Raw genomic sequence first — 27,167 nt, forward strand, 5'->3', positions numbered from 1 at the left:
TGTATACCAAGGGAAATTTTATTTTCTTCTTTAAAATTTTAACACAAATATAAACTTCGATTTTTAATTATATTGATTTACCAATAAAAATCGAAAACTACGGTCTGGATAAAAAAGAAAAATCCTTTTCAAAATATCCATTAAAAAATGGATATTTTAAATTACAAGTCGATACTTTTTTCTATTCATAATTTGATTAAAGATATACCTATTACACAGTATACTTCCGCTAATTACACGTTGACAAAAAAAAATTCATTCTATATCATTTTCGATTTCGATGACAATAATAAATAGCATGTACATCTTACCTTATAAAAATTTATGAATTTATTTATCAACAGATCTCGAAGGTCGTCCGGAGCCACTGGCAATAACACACCGCAAAATAGAGTAGTCAATCCTGGAGGTAAGGTTTATTCTTACTTGTAGTTTTTTGTTGATTTAAAAATATAAATAAATACTTAAATGGTTTGTACATCACTTATACAATGTATAAGTGATGTATATATAATATACATACCGATGACTTACGTATTGATTTATTTTTGAGCTATTCATTGTTTGTTAGTAACCAATCTCCTTAGAGCTTTATCGAACGTTTTTCTATATTATTAATACTCAAGAAAATGTTATACAATTAAGCACTTGCATTTTGATGACGTGCAAAATAAAATATTATAATAATAATCACTTTGGATCAAAAAATTAATTAAAGTAACATTACTTAAGATTTATTTTCTAAATAAAATGAAAAGCTGTATCATTGAGAGTTAAATAAGCATAAAAATCCTGAATAAAATACAAGATTCTTTATTTTAAATTATTTTTGTATAATTTCCGGACCTTTTACCAAACAAAGCATGTTATATATATTTTATATGAAATACGTATATAATGTTGCTTATTTTTGATAACGAATAGACGTTTAACCAATGATATTTTTATTCTCTTATTAAGGCAGTGTAATTTTTTTTTTTTATTTAATTATTACAAGTATTATTACTCTTTACTATATACATCAAATTTAATGGAATGTAATCATTAGATCAAATCAATTTTATACACAATAATAATTAATTGGAGGTCTGGTGTGGCGCAGTAGATCATTCAGTTACCACCTGAGCGCAGATTTTTAGCTGCGGTGTTTGCTGTTGGTTTCAGGATGGTCACCCATCCGGGAACAGTGACATACTTCTTACCCCCATACTGACTCCCTTAGCTAATAATGAGGTTGCGTCAGGTTGACAGTAGTTGTAAATTCCTGTCAAATCGTAAGATAGAGCTGAGCCTAATTAGTTGGCTTAAGAGATGAAAATGATACACAATAATAAATAATTACATAAAAAAATCCATTATTTAATAAAACAGTATTATAAATACATATATACTATAAACATAAGAGTAATTTCTGACGTCATTTGATCAATTCACTGGATTGAGACAATTTAACGTGAATATATAAGTGTAACAAATGTATTATATGACATATAATACATTGTAAAATATAATAAGTGTATAATATGGGATAGTTGTAATATTGTCTAATTTGAAAACTAAGTTCATGTTAACACAACTGTCATTTGGGAAACAAGTGTTATCTTCAGCAGAAACATAGATAACCAAACACTCAAACTTATTAGGTAGCAGTACACTGAGTACAATTATTGCCACCTATCTACTTCTGGAGATGTAACATAATATTTATACATATGTTAACAGTTTAACTTTTTTAGATTGCTCAAAATAAAAAACTATTATTTATCTTAAAAATAACTTTGTTAAATATCTATTGTATACATTTTAAATCTGTTCGCAAATAATGTGCATGTTGACAAAATTGAAATTTATTAAAGAAACTGATTGGCCCCGTTAATTCTCATTAGTCTTTTGTAAATGCTTTAATACAATAACAACAAAATTATTTTACTTTGAAATATGGGAAAAGTCTTTGTCACAACCTCATAGTCAAGAAACTTAATGTAAATTAAATTAAAGTTTATAAAAAAAACATTGCATGTTCATTCATGGTAAAACGTAAGTAAAATATATTTCCTATTGTATAAATATTATATTTTATATTTATATTTATTGTTATATAAAAAAAAAATTAAAGAATAATTTCCACTATCCTGTTCATGTTGTGAAACTCTATAAACCGATTGAATCTTTTTAAATTGTTATACTGTGCTGATTACAGTTAAATAAAACGATTCTAAAGTTTGTTTTTTCAAAAGTGACTTAAAATTTATGTTTTATAAAAAATATTTCAAATATTGATTAGAAAAATGTTTTATTTTTAATTGAATAACACCAAAGTGAATCGCAACTTTTTTCTATTCTTTATTGGAAGTACACCATTTGAATCTTCTGATAAATTTAATTTAATTTAGTTAATTATATTAACTTGAGTTCTCTAAAACATTTAAGAAACTTTATATCAATAGATTTTTTATCAATTCTCAATTGATTTGAAAATACTTTTAATAACTTTCAATCAGAATATAAATTGTACGCTTCAAACCAAACAGAATTGTTGCAATCATTGTGCAATCGAGAAACTTATCTTTCTTGTTCGTCTCAAATGCGTCTTACACATTAACAATATGTTATAAATATTTCCGAATCATATATATTAATATTATAGACGTCATAAGTTACTCGAAACACTTGGTGTCAAAAATAATTTTAGAGATAATTTTACCTTTGTAATTAATTGTTTTTTTTAATTTTCTAAATTGCCATAAGACAAGTACTTTGAGATTTTAATATTATAATTTTATATTCAATTCCATGTTTCACAATTTACAACATTCAGCAGCTGTATCGGCTGGTAACTTATGTAGTATGTGTGTTACACGACATTTATCACATTATTATGTCAGAAAACAATACAAACATGAGGTTAAATGAGGAAAACAACGTTTTCATTTTATTGCATTTGTCTATACACTATTATTTTTGGTCTATGGATTTTAATTAGCCCCCGAACACATTATGTACACCATTTTATTATATTAATTATAGTATATTATGATCATCAAATGCACTGTAGTGTATTATATGCTATATCACTCAAAATTATAGATATTTAAAATCAAAACTGAATGTCTTGAATTCAATACAAACGTGAGAATAATATAAATTTAAATTAACACATTTTACCCCATTAATATTGTTGTTTAAGTTCTTTGATTTAAGTATGATAAATGTTTACTCTTGTGAATACATTGTTCAGTATATTTCTGTTCCACTTCAGTCAAAATTATTTCAACTGAGTACAGTTTTATAAATAACCCATCGTTAATGATTTTATATCTCCGTTATTTATAGCATTTACCATTAAACTTCGACAAGCTAGCAAACTAAATGCTTTATTTTAAACCCAATACAATACGTTTTGAAATTATTTGAAGACTTTTACATACTTAGAACATTCAATTTATGTTATGTACCAAATCGACTTCACTATTTACTAGGAATTTAAATATTCTTTTGATTTTAAATTTCAGGGATGTTAAAACCAATAGTTAACACTGAACAAGTTGTTTAAATTATAATTTATATTAATATTCACTTTTTTTTTTATTATTATCAATGAAATTAATAAATAAAAACTCGTAAGTTTTTATTTGCAGGACGTATTGATTTAACTAAGATTAATTATAATTTTCGAGTCTTTAGTTTTTATTTTCATTTAGTCTTTTGTTTGCTGAATACAAAATTATCACAAATTCCAATTATTAATTTATCAAAATTTCGGTGATCCATCATTCTGAATGACTAGGTGAAATAATTGACTTCTAAAATCAATAAAATATACGAATATCTTATTTGATATTATTTTAGGTATAAATGAATCATTATACACAATTCAACACCATAGTTTTAATTTGAAAATAAACTGTTTCTCATAAAACATTAATTTAAATCTATCAAATTACAAGTACACCCGTATTATTTATTGTATGTGCCTTGAGCAATTAAAACACTTTTGAATTTATTTATTAGGTATCATTACCCTTAACGTCAGTAATAAGTATACTTGTTTAATTCAATTTTAATAAGCAACATTCAAATAATTATATCATAATCAAAATCAACAGTTATTATTAACATAATATTTAATTGCCACAAGCAATTATATTACAAAAATCTTCAGTATTTATCATAAGCTCATTTTTTGATATGCACCGAATTACATTTACTCAGATGTCTAGTAATTTTTAATATTTTACATAATTAATACACTTTTTCAATTTAGTAGAAATTTAATGTCAAAAAAGATTTATTTTTTAGTTTATTTTCAACAACGACTTTTTATTCAAATACTGAAAATTATTATTCAGATTAGAAAATAAAAAAAAATATTAATAATGCTGATTATGATCCATATTGATATCTACTTAATTGAAAATTGTTCATAAATTTCCAAAAATGTTTGTTGTCTTAAGCAAATAGATCTATTGCCAATACTCAATGTATTTCATTTTAATCAACATTACCTTGTACATTCGTATACATAAGAAGGAGTGTTTTCACCTCAAATATTAAACAAAATCTCAAGCTTCGTTACTTCTACAAAATTTTAGTAGCAGACATATCAATTCAGTAACGTCTTAATAACTTGATTGCTAACTAAATATCGTATATTCTTACTGTATGTTATTTGTATTTATTTAACTTATACACGAGCTTGTGCGTAAATTAAGATTATATTTATACAGTGATTCGAACGGGTTCTCAAATAAACATTATATTTAGTATCATATGTATGCGGGCAATTTAATTAGATGTCTATAATTTTCCGTAATTCATATTTTATTGTTATACTGGTGATTTCTGCAAACTTAAAGTAGCGCGTACTACTAATATAATGTATGAGTTTATTAAAAGACTCTTTTTCTATTTTTAAAAACGCAAAATAGCCTTATTCACATTATCGATGAAAACAAACAGTATTTTCTTTGGTTGTACATCAGTACCGGCGTTTTGTAAGCGCTTTTGGTAATCTATAAGTACAACAAAAATATCTAAATCATACGCTCTAAGAAACTTTTTACTGACGTATTCGTAATTCGCAATTTATGAATTTTTATTTCGGTGTAGATCTACTCGTTTATTAAGAAATCTCGTCTGGTTTTATTTTCTCTTTACAAACCAACCCAATGCTCACAATTTGGCGAAATAACTTTAGTTTGTACTCAATACAAATACCGTCCTTTGAGCTTTCCACCCACCAAAGACTTTACGTCACGCTAAGTAATCCTAAAGAGCATACAAAAGGAATATCGACACAAATAGAAAGATTTGTCCGACAGCAGCTTTTCAAATAACACTCAAATTTTAATCATGTTATGAGCTTTTAATGTAAGTACATTATAAAGTTTTTGACTACTAAATATACTGACAACATTAACAAAATTATTATTTCTCTAATGAAAATTAGAATTGTGCTTGCCCTCAAATTTCTGTTTGTGTTCACTTACAAAAAAGGGACAAGAAAACGAAACTAAAAAATATTCTGTCTGTTGGGGTTTTTTATTTTTATTTTACTGTTAAAAAATTGTTTTAATCTTGAAAAACACATCAACGAATTTTGGCGCATTTTTTCATAAGCTTGCAAAATGTACGAAATATAAATATACACCAAAAACCTCAATGATCTAAGCTATTCTGTAGCTCAACGTAATCAGATTCTATGTATAAAAACTTACATGTATCTCTTGGTAAATGTACAGCAATACAAATAAAATGGATTTTGCACATCAAATAAATATCTGGTCCATTATTTCTACAACGCTCATGATCGTTTTACTTATGAGTTTTTCACATGTTTGAGAACTATCCGTTTACTTTTCTTTTTACACCCATCTCAATCAAATATCAAACCCTTTAATATATATTTTTAGTTTTTTAACTCAGCCCTTAATTAAGAGTGTTATATTGAAATTGATTTAAAAAACTGACAAAAAATCACCTCTTTTTAAATGGTGGCATGATATAAAAATACATGGTTATCGTAAAAGCTGTCAGCATACGAGATGTATGAATAATAATATATTAAAAGATACTCCGTTGTAACGTTTAATATATTATTATTCGCCATAATCCGCTATTGTTTGTGTATCAAATAATAACTAATTGTGTGTTCTTATCAAAGTGATCAAAGTGTGTCATAGCGTTAATAATAGACGGTAGATTGATTGGAGAAACCCACTTAATTACTTAATGTCCTAGATCAATCTTAGAACAACACCCTAATTATTTAAGTAACTAAATATATTGAAATTATAATTATGTTATAGAAATAGACAATACGTAAAATTTAGTTTACATTCATGTTTACTGATTTTAATCAGGAGACTTGTTTGTGGATAAACACACTAAAACGCCAGCAGCCCTTTTTTATTCTTTATTCCATAGCTTACACTTTACAACAAAAGTCATTACGAAATTCGATTATGAATATTGAATTATTGATATTATACAGTAGTGAACGATACATTCATTTCAGGCATTTTGTTTGTTTTATAAAGCATTTCATTTTAGTTAATAAGACTTATTTCATCAGTAAATACTATCAAACAATCTAGATATATGAAAAAAAATTAATTTAAACTTATAAAATAGTTTTTATATCCTAAGTTATGGTTCAAATGAATTTTTATACTTCTTTAATAAAAAAATTCATATAACTTAAACCTATATAATTGCAAATACTGTGAATAAAAATCAATTTCATATTAAATATTAAAAAACACGATTAATTTTTTTTTTTTTTTTATTGTTTGTTATGTGAGATTTTTCCATGAAAATATCATAATTTGCCTATAAAATAAAACAATATATTTTATTATGCTACCTTCTCGGTATATAAAAATACATTTATGGTTTAATCTTAAGGCATGTTTTTATGTTTTGTTTACTTCTACTGTTCAGTCGAATGGATGCCAAAACAAACAATAACATTTTAATATTGAACTAGAATAAAAAATTCGAACATTAAAGCTAATCGAAAAAGTTTGAGCGATATTTTACATAGTTTTACAACTTCGTTATTATGTAGAGTAATTATTATTATTTTAAAAATAATATGTGTAAAACTTTTTTTTCAAACAAAATACATCAATACTATGAGAATAATGTAATGATTATAAAAAAAGTATTCTGTGTACAATTTGTAATCGTACAAAATAATTTTTTCAATTATTAAACATTGTGTTCTGTACTCATTCAATATAAATTACTTTATGCTCAAAGCATCAAGTACGAACAACAATTGTCCAATTTTCTTTTAAATATCTCGGTCTAGTTATTATAATAGTTCATAAAAAAAAATGAGAATGAAAGTTCTTTACATTCATTCTTTGTTTACTAGTCATATCATTGGTTTCAAATGTATAAAAAGTTTCTCAAAATATATTCTCTGTATTTACTTTATCACTTATAATACAATAAATAATGTATAGTTTATAGAAATATTACATTATAACGCAATTCAGTCTTACAATTATGACACATTATATAGATTAAATAATTGCTCATCTAAATCAATAAATAATTGTGTGTTCAAAAAATATGTTATCTAACCAATTGATTTGTCGTATACCGCAAAAGACGTCATGCAGACAATTTTGAAATTAACTTTTTTCTTCAGTTGTCACCAATTTAGTTACAAATAAAAATATTTTAAGAGACAGAAATGAAATATCATAGGAATTTTTTAATATCCGAACTAGATAAAACTCTGCATTTCATGAGCTTAAAAGGTTAAATTCCAACTACTCATTTAATTTTTACTTAAAACGTAAACTAATTTCAGTTTGTTTTCAAAATACTAAAGATGAAATACTGAAAACTTATTAATATAATTTACATTGCTTTTTTAGTGAAGTGTTTACTAAAGTTATTTTACTAAACTTGGTGATAAATGAGTTTTCTCATTGATTTCATGTTTAAAAAATGAATTATGGAAATGAAGAATAAAATGAGAAATAACGTATAAGCAATGTATAGAAATAACTACTTAGGTTGTACAGAATACGTCAGGAATGCTTTTATTGATCGTGTTTCATAAAAGAAGTTTAATAACTCATTCAGTTTCTAAAACCTACTAAAATTTATTACTTTGAAAATGAGCTCAAAGCATATTATAACTTCACATTCTGCATCAAAAAACTTTGGAGTTATTAAATTATTTAAATTTGATTCCTAAACTTAATAAGACAGCCATCATCAATAAATAATTTACCTCATGTTTTATGTCTAGCGAAAAAAATGTTATAAACAAATTAAGTACTAATATATACTTTAAAATATAAAATAAATTAGTAAATAATACATGAATAATGTCATGTGTAGATAGCTTTTAAATAGTTTTCATAAAATCGGTAACTGAATAAAAAATGAATACTTAACCAAAATTAATTTTACAATGAAAATAATACATGATTTGGACTTGAAGTTTATTTTTTACACTAAATTTTTGCTGATTTTTTTATGATTTTACCTTTTTATTATTGAATGCGAATTATTTTATAATGTACAGTGACTCGTAAAACTCATGTTATTTTTAAATACGCCAAATAATTATGATGTTGACGTTCAATTACAGCTGTCATCTATATAAGTGATTTAATTGCTGTTTGTCGAGCATTTAATTAGAAATGAAAATTTAGTAAATAATAACCTGCAGTACTGTCTACACGATTCTACTCAGCATTCAATTCAAATTTGAATTGAATGCCGAGTAGAATCATGTTTTTGAGCTTTTTTATGTTATAACCCAAAAATACTTATTATAAAGATTAAATTAATTAATTATTGCTATTTAATAACTTTTTTAACTTCTGTGAATATGTAAACTTAAGTAATCTCATGTGTTCACTTTTCATAAGTGATGTATTCCTATATCATATTTTTTATTATACACAATACGATTGTTTAATTACCTTAGTAGTCCTTTATTTTCTAGATTCTTGTTTATGTTACATAATTTTTAATTTAACTTAAACATTTTTAGTGTTAAATTGTTTTATTTATAAAATACACTGTGCTAATAATTTTATTCACTAAAATTTTAATGAATTAAAATATAATCATAAATTATCACATATATTTACAATTTAAAAAATAATTTTTATTATATATTTTCTTGAATAACAATCGTTTTCTTTTGGGCTTACATTTTCAAGAGTCTTATTTAATGTCACCATCACTACTTTCTAATTATTTTACTCTTCAGGCTGTACTTCTGTTCTTTCATTACTATTCTACTGTTTTTTCGTCACTACTGACGAAATTGCTATCATTTCTAGAATTTATACTTGCGGGTTTCACGTCAATTAAACTTAAGATTTCCGTAAACATCTTATTTTGAACTTTTTTACGTGACATTTCAAATAATTATAAGCTCGAGTAATTTTAAATTCAAATATTTTTTTAATTTCTTATATCATTAGCTTTCATTATATTTGAGTCAAAAAATATTTTTGTATTTATAAATGGTAAGTTAAAATTTAACATTGATGAGAATTATTATTTTTAATATTTAAAATATTATATTTATACTTTTCTTGAAAAAATACAAACATAAGTCAACGCTCAAAACATTAAATATTAATGTATTTTTTATTTATTAATTCTCATAAAATTTGACAAACTATACACCACTTATCAATTTTACATCATTCATTGTTGTCAATTTATCACAATATAATTATATTTTTCTTGATACAATTTTATATTATAGAATAATTCTCTGAAATATTAATGAAACTGTGTTATGTCTTATAAATCAAAGAAAAAAAATATTTAATTTCATTTTATAAAATTAATTATAGGACATATTTGGCAATATATGAACAAATAATTTTTAAAATATATTTCGCAACAAGGTTGACGACGATTAGGTCTTGAAAATTTTGTTTTAATTATAATTAAATCACGAGAACAATAGGAAAGAAAATTGCAATTATTATATCAAAAATTATATTTATTTTATATATTCTAATATATTTTTCAAAGAAATAAAATTTTGTTTTTAAATATTATTAGCGGTTAAAGACATTCTCATCATCTTAAATTTATATTTACACAAAAACTTGTACCGAAAACTTACTTGTCCTTCATCAAATTTATAAAATAAAAATTCTAACATCTTTTTTTTCTACTTTTTAGATGATGCCTACCTTAAAATGTCTATTGAGACAATCGAAGAACTGGATTGGTGTTTGGATCAACTTGAAACCATCCAAACGCACAGATCCGTTTCAGACATGGCTTCATCTAAGGTATTTGTGGTTTAATTTTTTTTTATCAAAAAATTAACTATTTATTTAACTGTTTTGTTGAAAAAAATTTAAATACTTAGTACATACTAAAAAATAATTGTTGCAAAACAGTAAAAATAATTGTACAGAGTAAAATTTCATTAGATTTTCAAATTAGATCTATACATTTAATATTCAAGATAATAAATTAAAAAAAAGTAACCATTTCATTAGTTTTGTTAATATAATAATACTATAATTAGTAACAATTGAATTCTTGTAAAAATATTTTATATGAGAACTTGCTTAAACCAATATTAAAGGTCAAATAAATAAAAAAGTATTATTTTACATTTAAGTTTGGCTTTAAGATTTATTAATTAAAGAGTAAATTAAAAACCAATTATTTAAAAAATGTATTACATAGATAAAGTTAAATTTTCTTTCATGATTTTTCAGAACCATTTTAAATAATATGAACTGTTGTTCTAACATCAACTAAAAGTTAGTTACAGTTTATAATAGTACATATCATGAAGTACTTTAGTTAATAACAAAAAAATAGAACGCTATCGGTTATAATCCACATAGCTCAAGTACATATTTTCTATATAAAAACTTCTTTTAATAATACATAAAAATATTTGTGTGGTGAAATGTTTAAATCCATTAGTATGTTGCTATATATTTTAAAAATATTAGAATATAAAAATAAAAAAATTTAAAACTTAAGAACATAAAATCTAGCGTTACTAAGGTTATTGTATGTAAAAAATATTAGTATACTGTCTAAATAATAATTAGGTAGTCTTAAATCATAAACATTTGGTAAAGTAAAACAATATTTGTTTTTAAATGTAAACTTATTTCTTAGTTCATCCACATAACTTATAAAATTTAAAATTTAAATCAAATAATTCAAATTTGAAATCAGAATTCGAAAAACATGAGATGAAAAGATAACAAAAATAAATCATGATATTCGTTCAACTAAAAATATAAAGGAAAACAATAATAAAAAGTGAAATGTACAGAGATGGTTGAAATCTTCTTTTACTTTTAATACAAAATCTCAAAGAAAACCTACGCTTGAAATTTTTTGTCCAATTATAAATTTACGAAAAGTCTAAATCAACATGTAAAACTTTGCCTCTAGTAAAATTAAAAAAGATGTATATAAAGAAAAAAATTTATATTAGTTTATTTTCCTTAAAACTATATTTTTAATGTAATATTGAGTATCTAAATCTTAGTAGAAATTCATCTGGAAATTATTTATTTATAATTTCATCAAAGATCAAATTAATTAATATTGGTATTGATATTCCAGTTCAAAAGAATGCTTAACAAAGAGTTAAGCCACTTTTCAGAATCAAGCAAATCTGGGAATCAAATATCAGAATATATATGTTCTACTTTTCTCGGTATGTATTTAAATTATTTAACTTAATAATTTATTATTATTATTAAATTATTTAAATAATTAAAAGCTTAAAATTATTTCTGAACTTTCGATTTTATTTTAATTAGAAAAATGGTTTCATCTTATTGAATTTTATATAGTGTAACATGAAATTACTTTTATAGATAAGCAACAGGAGTTAGACATCCCGTCGCTGCGGTTAGACGAAAACCAGCAGGACGAAGCTCGACCGACTAAAGCCATTACTTCCTCTTCTTCCTCAGGGGCAACGACCAGTTCTCAGTCAGGTGCTCAACCTAAAAAAAAAGACATCAAATCCAAAGTAACGCCTATGTCACATATTTCTGGTGTGAAACGGGCGTTATCACACACGAACAGTTTTACCGGTGAACGATTACCCAAATTTGGTGTAGATACAATGAAAGAAGAAGAATTGGGTTCTGTTAGTATCATTATAGAAATAAATCAGTACACTTTTCTTAGAAATAGTAAAATTTTTCAATTCACTTCTACAAAATCATTTTAATTACAAAAATAATCAAAAATAAAACTATTGGTAATCAAGTGATAAATTAATACAAAAATGCTGATCAACTTTTTATTTATTTTCAGACATTAGCAGAAATAGACAAATGGGGAATCGATATATTCCGGATATCAGATCTTTCAAATAACAGACCATTAACGGCGATTGCCTACACCGTATTTCAAGTAAATGACTTTTTCTAACCAATTCAATTTTAGTTACTTGATTTAGAGCCAATAACAACTCATTTTCGCTACTTTTCAGAATCGAGACCTTTTGAAAACATTTATGATTCCAGCCAAAACGTTTGTAACATTTATGATGACTTTGGAAGATCATTACGCTAAAGACAATCCTTTTCATAACAGTACACACGCGGCAGATGTTGTACAATCCACTAATGTTTTACTTAACTCTCCGGCATTAGAAGTAATTTTTTTTTTTTTAACTATTGTCAATTATTTATTGTTATTTAAATGTATATATAGAGCGTCTTCACACCACTGGAGATAACAGCTGCATTATTTGCAGCGGCGATACACGATGTCGACCACCCTGGACTTACAAATCAATTCCTTATCAATTCAAGTGAGTATACAACTTTACAATTTAGTTTATTGTTTGTCAAAAAACAAAAAAAATTTATTGTATTTAAATTAATAGGTTCTGAATTGGCTTTAATGTATAACGACGAGTCTGTGTTAGAGAATCATCACTTAGCCGTAGCCTTTAAACTTTTACAAAACGATGGATGTGACATATTTCAAAATGTCAACAAAAAACAAAGACAAACTCTTAGGAAAATGGTTATTGATATGGTATGATAATTAAAATACATTATTTATATACTAAATTAATTTCTAAATCGTGTCAATTTTTTTATAGGTGCTATCGACTGATATGTCTAAACACATGAGTCTATTAGCAGACTTAAAAACTATGGTGGAAACAAAAAAAGTTGCCGGTTCTGGAGTTTTACTACTTGATAATTATACTGATAGGATACAGGTAAAATATATCTATTGTTATATCACAAAAATATCCCTTTATACCTAATTTTTATTTTTCATTTTCTCATTTCAAAAAAACTAGAAAAAATTAATATCAATAATAACTTATTATTATATTGAAACTTATACACTAAGATCTAAAGATTTACATAAAAAATGGTTTAATTAACATTTCATAGAACGCAACATTTTATATTTTCATATTATTTTTCGTATCAAATGTATGGATTAACGAAAATAAAACTATTAATTTAAAACGAAGCTATTACTAATCAATTTTTCATTATCAGTATATTTTAGTATTAATTTAAACTAATGTCTTCTAATATTCCTCACTTGATCTTTATAAAAATCCCTATTTTTTAAATCTGCACACCAGAGGTAAACTATCCCAAGTCTCATTTACCTTTGAAAATGAGGTGCCACTATTTTTGAGAAAGTAATTCAATGAGCATTCTAAAAAAAGTCTGCTATATATTTCTGTACACGGAGGTAAACTGTACCTCTGTGTATGAAAATATTAAAAAATAAAAATTATAATAGTAATATTAAAATTTATTCTAATTTCTGTAATTAAAAAAAATGTGTTAATAGGTGTTACAGAATTTAGTTCACTGTGCAGATTTGAGTAATCCAACAAAACCACTAGAATTGTATAGAAGGTGGGTTGACCTTCTAATGGAAGAATTCTTCCAACAGGGTGATAAAGAGCGAGAACAAAATTTGGACATTAGTCCAATGTGTGATAGACATAGTGCCACGATAGAGAAGTCACAAGTAAGACTAAACTCTTTGGTGTAGTAAAGTAAATTTATATATTCTAAATGTATAACTGTTTTATTATTTTAGGTGGGTTTCATCGATTATATTGTACATCCTCTTTGGGAAACGTGGGCTGATTTAGTACACCCAGATGCCCAAGAAATACTCGACACGCTTGAAGAAAATAGAGACTGGTATCAAAGTAAGTTTTAAGCTTATATTGGTTTTTTATTTATTGTCAATATACATTAAGAGTAAAATAATATAATATATGCATTACTTGATAGGTATGATTCCACCAAGTCCACCTGCAACAGAATCTGCCGAAGATCGGGATAGCGGAGATGACGAATCAAAACCTAGTAGTGATCAAGATCCCAACATTAGGTTCCATGTGACATTGGAAGAAGGCGACGAAGACTCGGTGGCGGCGATGTGACGTAAACTAGTCGGCTGGTGTCGCAAACTTGGCGAAAAGGTCAACTATTGGTGGAAGACAAAATGAGTTAGCCCAAAAGCAACTCATGTGCTTCCTATTTTGTGCCCACAACACAAAGTTCAGTCCCTAGTTTATCTAAACAACAGTTAGGAGTGAGTGTGTGTGTGGAAATCATCAAAAGCTTTATTCTCTGTCTGTATAATATACGTGTATATGTACATATTAATTTTTAAAATACTAGAAAAAAGTGAACAGCAGACGGAATTCTTTAATCTCATTTACATATTTATATATTCATATATAACACACGAATAAAAAATCACTTTATCATTAGTTTTGATGTAATTCGTTGTTATTAATTTAAGTACGCGTTATTAATTATTAATTAATTATTATTATTAATTAGTTTGTGTTGTTTGGAGAGAGAAAAATTATCGCTCGTTTGTTTTTTGTTCTTGAAAACTGTTTTTATCGTAGTGTTCTCCTTTAATTTTTTATTGATTATTACCGTTCATGTTTAGTCATTTTTTTATATTTATTGATGTTATAGCTCTTAAAATAATAACACTATTATACCACTAATTAATATATTTGTTTATAAATTAAATTTTGTCATTGTAGTTGGTAGGAAGTATTTTTAAAAACATTTCGAACACAAAGTTACAAGCCATGTAAAAATCCTTAATTAAATGAACCTAACCTAAAAATTAACGGTATCTCCTATTTTTTTTCGTTACTGATAAAAATAAAAGTTAATTAAATATTTTGAAAATAACTTCTGTTGATTTTCTTAACCGTTTCAATGAATTTTTATTTTACTAATATCATTATTTTAATGTTTGACAGCTTAATATCTTAAATAGAATTTAAATTCAAATTGTATACACAATACTAACTTTGTATAATTATAATCTGTAAATATTATAAATCTAACCACAAAGATCTAAATTATTACAGAAAAAGCCAAAAAATAATTTAATTTGTATTATATTGCATTATTTTTGTAATTACACCTAATTTTAACAGATAATTTATGATTCTGTTCTATTGTATCGATCCCTAAATGTTAAAAAGTTTTTATGTTATGTGTATTTTTTTTTATAAAGGCTGTGTTTTTTGTTATTTTATAGATATTTTAATATTTAGGCCAGGTTCATTTATTTCATCTACTATTCATGTAATGTATATTTGATGTAACTTAAAAATTAATTTTAATGTTTCCATTACGTCAATTTTCTTACATTTTTTTTTTACTAAAATCATTACATTTATTCTATTAGAAACACTTTCAAAATGTTACCTTTCTTAATCTACAAGTATAAATATTTATATATTTGTTGAGTATAGTTATTAGTGTGTATTTGTTTATGTTTTTAACAACTAGTCAATTTTTCGCCAAATGTTTGTACAAATTTTAATTCGTTTCCCTCCCTTATCATTCTTTTTACTTTGATATGGTAAATTAATAATATATTCTCTTTCTAAAACTACATTTGTCTATCGACTGTCTATTTTATATAAGCTTGGTAATTCAGGGTCCCCGATTTTGTCCAAATTCCTATTTACTTTTTTTATACATAAATATTAAATAATGAGATATATTATAATTAATTAATTAATTAATTATTATTATTATATATGTACATATAATATACATCTCTTCCTATATTACATGTATAAGTATATTTGTGTATAATAATATTTTATTATACATACAATATATTACATTATGTTTACCATTTTTTAATAATTGTGACAAATATCTTTTCGAGCCCTAGTTTGTTGTTACCGTCTTTTGTTGACATCACGCCTTAGCTCAAACATAACAACGTTTCTACTATGTAATACTTGTTTGTTTTAGGGTTTTGAAATGAGCAGGGCTTAATTATTTGAATTTAAGAACAAGTTTATTTATCAGTGTTGTATTTACATGTAATTCATATTAATAAATTAATGTATGTATTACAATGTTTAGGTCTGTAATTTTGTACCAAATAGAATGAAAAATATAAAAAGTCGGTACAATTCATTGGTATTTTTATTTGATATTCAAAAACCTATATAGTGTATATATTCAGTTTTTTTCCAAATATCTTTTATATTCCTAATATAGAACAGTGCTTCTGTTATACAATGACATTATAAGGGAAGTGTAAATAATGGTAACTTTCTCTAATTTTTAAGGGTAATTTATTTACTATGTATTATTAAATGTAATAATGTAATACAATTTAATGTATTAATAAAGTGTAATTTTCCACATGGTGAAATAATTGTTGAGTGGGTATAATATCTTGCAAAATCAAATAAATAATATTATTGCTCTAATATTTTTGATTTACAATACAAAACTATAATTCCAAAAAGATATATGAATTATGTGGAAAAGAAGTATGTAATTTATTAAAAACTGTCTTAAAGTATTTATTGATCTAAATGTTTTAACTTTGTATCTTATCGACATGAATAATTATCTATAGAGCTTAAAAAAAATTAGAGAATATTTGATATGTTTAAAGAAAAAATTAAGGAAGCTTTTTAATTTGAAGAATTTTAATATAAATGTACACATAGTTCGACCTTATAGAATTATTAGGTAAATAAATTGAAAATCTTAACTTATATTAAAAACATATTTTTATTTAAATATTTAAAATTACTAATAACAAAGAACCCTTAGGTTAAGTACATTCTTACTATTTATCTTCAATGAAAACATTATCAAGTTTTACGAAAGCGTTTAAATGTTGTTCCATTGTTTCCCATCAACGCAACGTTATGTTCATGATAGTAGATCATTAATCTATTTTACAAAAAAACTAATTTTATTAAAGTATAAGTAAAAACTGCTTCGAAGTGCTTAGATAAAGTATTTTCATAATATAACGCAGAGTTATTAAGAAAAATTCACTGTGGTTTTCCGAGATTTCTACTAAATAAAAACCTATTTTTAATGATTTTTTTTTTTTAATTATAATTGTATGTCAAATGTCTGAAAATGTTGTTAAAATTTTTTGTTGTCATCTATATTCACTGGAACCACTTCATAGAACACAACATCTCACACTATTTTTATTAAAAGGCTTAATTTTATTTAAAAATAAACTTCAATATAATTAAATTTACTCATATTTTGGAGTCTTAAACAAAATGTATGCCATGTTACAAAGAGCGCCACTTTTTAGTAAATTAATATCATCCTGTCAGAAAAACGCAATCTTGTCAATTTTTTTAAGATCTTATACATTTATTATACTTAATACAGTTTTTATCGAAGACATGTTTTCCCAAGTAAAAGTAGCTTTTAAAAAAAAACCTTTTTTATAATAACTTTATTATATACTTTCATATTTAGTTATATGAAACATATACAACTTTGTATATACAAAGTAATTGGATTATCATAAATTACTTGATTACTCACAAAATAAATACAATTTTAGAAATAGTATTTTGATTTCTTTTAGTTACATATATTTTTTATTTATCAGCTAATAAAGACATATAAGAATCATTCCATATAACTTAAAAGGGTGTTAACTAGCTTATAAAATAGAAAATAATCTAGTTAAGAAAATAACTGTTCAATAATAAGTACTTTTAGACCAGTTCTCTGGAAGATATTATCATTTTTATACCTAGGCTAGGCCAGGAAATGCCTAGTGATAAAAATAGCAGCGCCCATTCTTTACCTTAAGTGATAACATTAAATTGTAAATCACTTCTGAAATTTGTTCCCATTTAACTTTTGAATGTTACCCCTAAAATCTACCCTTAGAAATAATTTTTTCTTGTAATAAACTTGATATTTCAATGATTTATACAAATAAACTTAATTTTAATATTAATTTTTTATGAAAAAATAATTATTTAACAAAAGAATGGGGTAATTTATAATAAATTAACTGTATATTTAAAATTTAATGAAAAATCTTTAAGATATATTTTACCTGGATATATCTATAGGAAGATATTTTTTAAAATGTTCACTTAAAGCTTTGGCGTAACGTTCAAAAGCATCTTCCTCTTGCGGTGTACCAGGTTTCACTGAACCTCGTGTTATATGCATTATAGCACAAGGTTCACTAGAACCAAAAAAGTCAAATTTTTGCTCACTACTCAAATGTCCCATTATAACCTGTAAACATAATAAAGTTATAAAAAAATTTCTGAATCTCACCGATAAATATATAATAGAAAATTTTAAAATATACTATGTTAAGTAAAATAGATTTTTGATTTTTTTTTTTATCATAATTTCAATAAATAAAAATTGAAGTACTGTAGGGATCAAGTAAAGTGAAGTTGAGGTTTTTTTAAACTAGTATTTATTAACATCTGATAGTAATAGAAAAGTTCTTTTTAAAAATTCAAATAGTTCGAGTTCATCATAGGGAACTTTCATATTAAAATTAATGACAAAACTAAAATAATAAAGACATTAAAAAAACATTTTGTGAAATAAAATTTATAATTTTTTTATATAGAGTTTGAAAATTTCACCTGAAAAACGAATGCATTCATTTCAAACACTATTTTATGTCTATAGTACTAACCACGATCTTATTAAAGTTTTACCGTGTTAACAAATTATCATTATCTCGCTAAGATATAAATGTTTATATAATTTTAATTAAAGCAAAATCAATGTTAATTTTAAATCTTATGTTTAATATATATCCTAGAAATTTTTACATAAACTTAATTGTTGGTAGCCATTCAAATGAACTTTGCAATAGACAAACCAAAAACGTTCAAATTCATAAAAAATAAAAATTTAATTTATTTTTTTTAATTTTATCATGTTCATATGAGTACGTTATTTCCCATTACTCATATTAAAGCTGTTTAGATGCGTATTCGAAACATATAAAGAAAAATTACATGATTTTTGACTATAGAGTTGATTATGCATAACGAACAAGTCACCGGGATGTTTTTTCTTTTTTTTAAACGTGTATTATATTAAACAAAGATTTAGTGTAAAATAATTTAGAATATTTGTAAGTGTTTCAATACATTGCAAAATACTACGAAATTAGCCATTTTTATCGAAAATTGTATGATTTTTGGTCTTTTTTTTACTAATGTTCGATAACTTCTAACGATTGAGATTTAAGTTAATTTTCGTTTTTAATCATAAAATAAATTATATTAGCTTTAATATGATGTGAGGCTAAAAAAGGTTGGTTCTTGGAACATTTTAAAAAATTGAAAAGGAAAAAAAATTATTAAATTTAATAAATTAAATTATTTTTAATTTTCCTCAGTACCTTAGTTAATGATTAAATTTATAAGAATAACACACCATTAGCAAGGCAAACATTTGAAGTATTATTAAAACTTTCGCAATAAGCCGTTCAGTTTTCAAAATGATATTTCAATATGAAGTGAAAATTATAAATATGAACATCTATTGTTTTATGACAACTGTAATTTATTTAGATATTTCTTTGAATTATTGGAACTGAGGAAAAATTTTCAAAAATATGGTACCGATAGATTTAACTAGATACGTTTTGTAAAATTTTGACATTAAAATCATTGAATAAAATGACCCAATAAGAACGACAGTAATGGCATATACAGACACAAAAAAAATACAGCAAAGTAAAACCAATAGCTTCTCAACTACACATTGAAGTAAAAAATTAATGATATTCATCACGACTAATTTAAAACTCAAAAGTATAACAAGTATAATCTTCAATTTGTATACAAATTTTGTGAGCATTGTAATGATTCATTTGTGAATAATAAATAATAAACTTTGTATAATATATGATCAATTATAAATCAATCACCATGATGTTATTATATATTTTTTAGAACTATAATTTTCAACACAAAATAAGATGAAAGGAATAAAAATTATGACTTAAATCACATAGGTTAATTAACTTGTCAATAATGTTAAAATTAATAAATATGATTTTTTTTAACCTACCTAAAATAATTTCATGATACTTAATGAGAGTTGTTCAAAATTTGGATATGTTCTAACAATTTTATACGAATGTTCGAATTTTATTAGTTTATTCTTAGTCATATTTAAAAAAAAAAATCTAAACATTCGAGTATAACTTTTTGTTTGGTTAACTTACAATTGTGAAAATTTGAATTAGGTTTACTATGATGTAATATCAATAAAAATATGTAAAATTATTTTATGTAATTACTCAATTGTTTCAAAAATAAAACAATACTGGAAAGGTATATAAAATAAAACAGTATTTGTTGCAAATTTTTAATATTTTCTTGTTTTTTTTTTATTTCGTCGTTTTATAAAAATACTTATAAAGTCAATATATTTTTAAATATTGACTATTATTTTTATGACTAATATTTTTCTTCATAAAATTATTTATTTATTAATTACACTCGAAAGTTGAGCTTTTTATTACATGACACTTAAACTCAACTTGACAAAGCCGTCCTAATTTTGGTACAACTTAAATTAAATATCATGAAATTATTTTAGGAAAGTTAAAAAATATAATTTTATAATATAATCGCTTAATTACTAATTTATAATTATCTCAACAATTATTATATAATAGAAAAAATCTGAAGTCAGATTCAGAATTCCATATATAATTCATATAAAAGTTGTGAACAATAAAAAATGTTTTGTTATTTGTTGTTATGTAATTGAACACATCATAATTCTTTTCAAAAAAATTAAAATAAATTAGTAAAACAAAAGGCGTCATAAGAACAAGTAGAATAAAATTAACAATGGTTGGAAAATAATAGTGTTATAACGTGAAAGTAAAATGCATACATTTTGCACTATATGCTTGGCATTTTTAAATAGGTACTTACAGTTTTTGGTATATTGAGTAGTTCAACAAGGAAGTCGGAAGTCTTCGATAAAAAATCCTCTGGTATTTGGCTAGCTTTCAAATTTGTAATAATTTCATAATACATAATGACTGATTACTTTAAATGCACAATGGTAACCGTCTTATAAATATCTATTTTAAATTAAAACTATAGATAAAAATTGATTAGAAATAAATCAATATTCATACAATATATCTAAAATAAAATATTTGAAGGCCTTTCCTATTGTAAGACAATTTTTAACATTACCTAAAATAGAAATATAAAAACAGTAGTATAGAAATATAATTTAACGTCTTGTCAATTATTGTTCCTTGATAGTAAAAATACTACAGCTAAAAACATTCTAATATTTTTATCGAGTAACAACATTTTTTTTACTGTTAATCGATTACGATTCAATAATTAACTAAAAAAATTACAACGAGATAAGCATACATCATAAGATTGGTCGGCTAATAAGTACCTAACTTTACTACATAATATAACACAGGCATACTCAATGGACAACTACAGAGGGATTATTTCCTTTTATATTTTACTATCATACACTTTCTTGCATTTAATTTCTTAACATTTTATCTAATACTAGACGTTTATTAAAATACAATATTTAAAAAAAATTCAAACTTTATCATGTTCAAGATCATAACGTTGAAAATTCAAATAAATTCGAAAACGTTGAGTTTTTTTTGTTTTTATTTTTACAGTTAATATAATAATGACTAGTATTAATTTTAAAATAATATAATGTGTTACGTAAACCTTGATACTTATGTAATTTGGATGATTTTTTTTTTTTGTTGGAAACATAAATAAGCTGTACTTTTAACATTCTTAAAAGATTAAGAATTAACGTACATTAATATGGAATCATATAAAAAAACTCAACTTTTTTTATTGATAATAGTTGAACATAATACGTTTGATGAAAAATACTCTTTCAAAACAACTATTTAAAACTCAATATTCAAATTCATATCCTTTTACACCAATTTGTTTCGAAAAGAAACTCTTGGGTTACTATTTGCAATTATTACTAATTTTATATATTTTTTCATTTTATAGTAATTAATAGTTTATAGAAATCATCAATTAAAGTACATAAAATGATTTATTTTATTTTATTCATAATTCATTTCCTATTCTTAGAGCATTTCAAGAATATTACTTCTTGCGTGTAATCTTTTATCAAAGTATTCAAATACATTATTCACCAATAGATTAAATACAAAGTAAAAACATTGGAAACATTTTAATTTGCTAATTATGTTGCTAATTGGGTGGGACGATGTGGCCGAGTCGTTAACGCGTCAGTGCTTGACGTGCACTGCCTCAGGTTCGAAACTCGGTACGGACGGCTTCATTTGCCGAACAAGAGATCAGTTTGGTAATTAGAGTCACCATCCCATTCTCCGGACTAACCACCCGTTCCGGGGTATAAGTGGTTAAGAAAACATCCTCCTTTGGGGGAGACCGCTATGGCCCTAAATGGGTTAATGAAAAGCGTATAAAAAAAAAAAAAGATGTTTTTAGTACTGCATGATCGTAAATTTGTGTTTGTAAAATAGTAAAAGTAAGTCGTTAATACAATCAATAATCCATTCAAAAGATTCAATATTATTTCAACACTGTAATTCTCTATATTTGAGCTCCTTCGATCGATTATCAAACGTATTTAACTATATTTAACGTAGTATAAAATTTATTTTTTGGACAAGTGTTGTGTATACAAATTGTTCAAATCAGCTCCATTGTTAAATGTTCCATCAATTTTTAAAACAAATAGGTATCTACTGAATATTATCGTTTTTGAAAGTAATATGTTTTTACGTATAAGTCAAAACTAAAAAATATAAAATTAGCGAGTCATAAAAATTTAACTTGTTTTCTATCAAATATTTAATGCGGTTTTTAAACATAAAAAATTTATATCTATAAACTGAAAACTATATTTGCAGTTTTTATTAAAACTATAAATGCATTATATTTTGAACTGTCATTAACTACATAAAATTGAAATGTCAATTAAACAACACACTTATTATATAGGGTGTTCTGTAAGTAAGGAAATGGGTTCTATTGTTCTCATAGTTTTTAACAATGGACCTGTTTCCTTACATACTGAACATGTTGTATAACTAACACGTACGATAACACAAAAAAATTAAGTAAACATTCAAAACAAAATATGGCTCTTTGGCAATTACATCAATTTAAATAAAAATAAATGAAAAATGCTACACTTAGTCGGAATATATCAATCTAAATAAAAAAGAAAAAGCAATACTTAATCGATTACGCATAAAACACAAGACTTACCACATATATATTTAATTTGCAATGAAATCCATTCAATATGCCAAACTTGTTTGACGTTTGGAATAAAACATATGAATTTATCCAATACATAACTATTTTGACAGATCTGCACATCCAAACAAATTTGTACACAGCACTACGATTCGATTCAGACAACAATTGTAATATTACAAAATAAATAAATAAAAATAATACAAAAGAATAGCATTGCTAAAACATTTCATATTACGGGGATCATTATAGCCTTAAAGGGGGACTTTTAATGTTTTTTTAGGTCTACGGTTGGGTATTTTATGTACAATGGGCGATTGAGAGTGATAACAATATAATGACACATCTTCATTGAATCGTACAGTGCGTGGACGCTTATTCACATCGGGTGAATCGTTAAGTCTTAAAGTAGATTTCAATAGCTGTGATATCGTCGCTGTGAATTTAAATATTATTTGTTTCATTCTCAAGTCACGCAATAAAAAAAAAAAAAGATATTTACTAGGTTTACTATCCTTTGGGATTTTATTTCTTGAAATCCTAATCGGTATTTTGGAAGCAATTCGCGGTATTTTTACTGGTCTAGACATTTTAGGTGGGGCGTGTTGTGAAGATGAAGAGACTTCAACTGGCATTTCAGCAGCATTAGAACAAATATGATCAGGAACATCAGTATCTAATGAAAATTCTTCATTATTCGGTGAAACGAGGGGTACAACTTGCAATAATCTGAAGCGTTCGGAATAAAGTCGATCAAGCTTATCTAATATTATCATAGATATTATAAAGAATAGAATCTCTTCATGAAGGTGGCTTTGTTCAGCACATGGTTTTAACAGGTTTGATATCGTTATCAATGACGATGGTTGAAAGGTATTTTCACCGTCCAGTGATGTGATTATGTGTATCGGCCTGTTTTCTTTTTTGTCACTTTGTAATTCCCTGGAGCTGGAACGTAGTGTGAGTCTAGTCTTTTTCTCACGGCTAGCCTACGTAATTATACAATTTACACAGTTACCAGTCGTATAACATTGTGCTTATCGATTTTTATATTTGAACGAGTCATAAAATTACTTACATGTTCCACAGATTCAAAAAAGTTAACTAATTGTTTTACGTAACCTGTATGGACTGGACAATCCATGTCTGTAAGAGTTGTCAAATGAACACTTAAAAAAACTGTTCGAAATCTTAATCACACAATGTATTTTAATATACAAAAATGTAATTATACAAAAAATTAAATAATAAGATAATATTAATATTTATAATATACAAAAAAATATTATTTTAAGCAAATATTGTATACACAAAAATATTATAATATTGAGAGAAAGTCGCACATTAAATGTTAGCATTTGAAGGTATAAATTAGAAGTGATTTGTTTATTTTAAGTAAATATTTATATTATCTATTCATCACTATGCTTTTTCATAATAATTAAGAATAATTTATAATTATTATAAAAATAAATATTTATTTTAGACAGTTTTTAGGTTTTTATTGCATTTTAAATTCTAAGAGAAGTTTTGATTTTTCGAATCTACTTATTTTATAAAACGATAGTTATATTAACACGAATTATATGACCTTAAAAAACAAAGAAATGTATATATTATTTAAATATATTGTCATTGAAAGAAAAATATAATTTTAATCATTATCATAAAATTTTCTTGAAAAAATACGTAAAAACGTTAATAATTTAAAATAGCTCTTATAAAAGTTTTTAAGACGAGAATTATTTTTACTAGCTAATAAGTTAGTAAAAAAGTAATCTGTAATTAAATTAAAATTAACTTCAATGATTATTTTAAGACATTTGGTTATTTAAATGCGTTTATTTACTAATTTTATTATGAAGGTATTGTTAGTATTTTGTAAGATACATTATAAGTCTTAACAACTAAAAAGAATAAAAATTAAAAAAAACCTAGCACAGGGAGGTCGCGGCACAGTGGTGACGTAGCATAGTTGGNATAATATACAAAAAAATATTATTTTAAGCAAATATTGTATACACAAAAATATTATAATATTGAGAGAAAGTCGCACATTAAATGTTAGCATTTGAAGGTATAAATTAGAAGTGATTTGTTTATTTTAAGTAAATATTTATATTATCTATTCATCACTATGCTTTTTCATAATAATTAAGAATAATTTATAATTATTATAAAAATAAATATTTATTTTAGACAGTTTTTAGGTTTTTATTGCATTTTAAATTCTAAGAGAAGTTTTGATTTTTCGAATCTACTTATTTTATAAAACGATAGTTATATTAACACGAATTATATGACCTTAAAAAACAAAGAAATGTATATATTATTTAAATATATTGTCATTGAAAGAAAAATATAATTTTAATCATTATCATAAAATTTTCTTGAAAAAATACGTAAAAACGTTAATAATTTAAAATAGCTCTTATAAAAGTTTTTAAGACGAGAATTATTTTTACTAGCTAATAAGTTAGTAAAAAAGTAATCTGTAATTAAATTAAAATTAACTTCAATGATTATTTTAAGACATTTGGTTATTTAAATGCGTTTATTTACTAATTTTATTATGAAGGTATTGTTAGTATTTTGTAAGATACATTATAAGTCTTAACAACTAAAAAGAATAAAAATTAAAAAAAACCTAGCACAGGGAGGTCGCGGCACAGTGGTGACGTAGCATAGTTGGATCAAGTATAATTTTTTTTTTTTTTAAATCAAAGTATATTAAATTAGCTTTAATTTAAGATATATATAAAAGTGTCAGACCTTCCGGAACATTTTCAAAAGTTAAGTTGAAAAAGTTAATTTTTTGTGAAAAAATTGTCATTTTAAATCCCCCTTCTGTGGGCAGATAAAGGGTCAAATTTACAAAAAAAATATACCAAATGATAGGTAAAGACATCAAGCATCTATAAAAAAACAAATTATATTGATATGTTCATTTTTGAAAAAGTTACGGCAGTTTTTAGTAAAAAAAAATTTNAAGACATCAAGCATCTATAAAAAAACAAATTATATTGATATGTTCATTTTTGAAAAAGTTACGGCAGTTTTTAGTAAAAAAAATTTTTAAAATTTCGAAAATTAGCGATTTTTAAATTTGTAATTTTTTTGGAGGTTTCGCCCATTTACGGGGAACGAGTGAAATTTTTTTAATTTTTATGGGTAATGTCTTCGACTAGATATGATTTTTGATCTTTTGACGTATCGTTGAAAGAAATCCGTTCGGTGAGAGCTGAAAAAAAGTGGTAACAGACAAAAAAAAAAAATACATCATAGTAAAACCTAAACNAACAGAAAAAAAAAAAAAATACATCATAGTAAAACCTAAACCTTCTCAGCTTCGCATTGAAGCTAAAATTAACAAATTTTAGTTATGAGATAAATGCAAAGAAATGTTTAAAAATCAGTTAGAAACTTGTTTTACTTAACTGAAAATTTCAAAGACAATCGTTTACTTTGAAAATATATTTATCACTTAGATATCAATATAGGAGTAAATAAAAGAACTTAATGTTGTAGACATGAACATGTTCATGTTTTTGTAAAATCTTATTAAACCCATTTT

The 27,167-nt window shown here is 24.5% G+C and overlaps 2 protein-coding genes across 17 annotated transcripts in view; one reads left to right on the top strand and one right to left on the bottom strand.

Moving 5' to 3' along the window:
• The window catches only part of LOC126901008 (cAMP-specific 3',5'-cyclic phosphodiesterase), a 323,154-nt gene extending 306,691 nt beyond the window's left edge, over window positions 1-16,463 (top strand). For 11 of the 12 annotated variants that reach the window (XM_050677100.1, XM_050677101.1, XM_050677106.1 and 8 more), the window contains 12 exons: window positions 345-409; window positions 10,183-10,295; window positions 11,605-11,698; window positions 11,862-12,139; window positions 12,310-12,408; window positions 12,488-12,652; window positions 12,712-12,811; window positions 12,887-13,041; window positions 13,109-13,231; window positions 13,828-14,010; window positions 14,083-14,197; window positions 14,283-16,463. In XM_050677100.1, coding sequence (XP_050533057.1) covers window positions 345-409; window positions 10,183-10,295; window positions 11,605-11,698; window positions 11,862-12,139; window positions 12,310-12,408; window positions 12,488-12,652; window positions 12,712-12,811; window positions 12,887-13,041; window positions 13,109-13,231; window positions 13,828-14,010; window positions 14,083-14,197; window positions 14,283-14,434 — 1,642 coding nt within the window. In that variant the 3' untranslated portion in view covers window positions 14,435-16,463. The remainder of the gene's footprint in view (window positions 1-344; window positions 410-10,182; window positions 10,296-11,604; window positions 11,699-11,861; window positions 12,140-12,309; window positions 12,409-12,487; window positions 12,653-12,711; window positions 12,812-12,886; window positions 13,042-13,108; window positions 13,232-13,827; window positions 14,011-14,082; window positions 14,198-14,282) is intronic. The other variant, XM_050677108.1, reaches the window with a different exon arrangement.
• A 590-nt stretch (window positions 16,464-17,053) lies between these two features.
• The window catches only part of LOC126901015 (macrophage migration inhibitory factor homolog), an 18,788-nt gene continuing 8,674 nt past the window's right edge, over window positions 17,054-27,167 (bottom strand). The window contains exons 1-4 of one of the 5 annotated variants that reach the window (XM_050677127.1): window positions 21,530-21,753; window positions 21,260-21,411; window positions 18,385-18,572; window positions 17,054-17,237 (exon numbers count right to left, since the gene is read on the bottom strand). In XM_050677127.1, the coding sequence (XP_050533084.1) occupies window positions 17,156-17,237; window positions 18,385-18,572; window positions 21,260-21,364 (375 nt within the window). In that variant the 5' untranslated portion in view covers window positions 21,365-21,411; window positions 21,530-21,753 and the 3' untranslated portion in view covers window positions 17,054-17,155. Of the gene's footprint in view, window positions 17,238-18,384; window positions 18,573-21,259; window positions 21,428-21,529; window positions 21,754-23,745; window positions 24,030-24,095; window positions 24,583-24,671; window positions 24,977-27,167 lie in introns of those variants that run through there. The other 4 variants (XM_050677126.1, XM_050677129.1, XM_050677124.1 and 1 more) reach the window with 4 other exon arrangements.

The sequence above is a fragment of the Daktulosphaira vitifoliae genome, unplaced genomic scaffold (assembly GCF_025091365.1).
Source record: "Daktulosphaira vitifoliae isolate Bord-2020 unplaced genomic scaffold, ASM2509136v1 Scaffold_3, whole genome shotgun sequence".
Classification (NCBI taxonomy): domain Eukaryota; kingdom Metazoa; phylum Arthropoda; class Insecta; order Hemiptera; family Phylloxeridae; genus Daktulosphaira; species Daktulosphaira vitifoliae.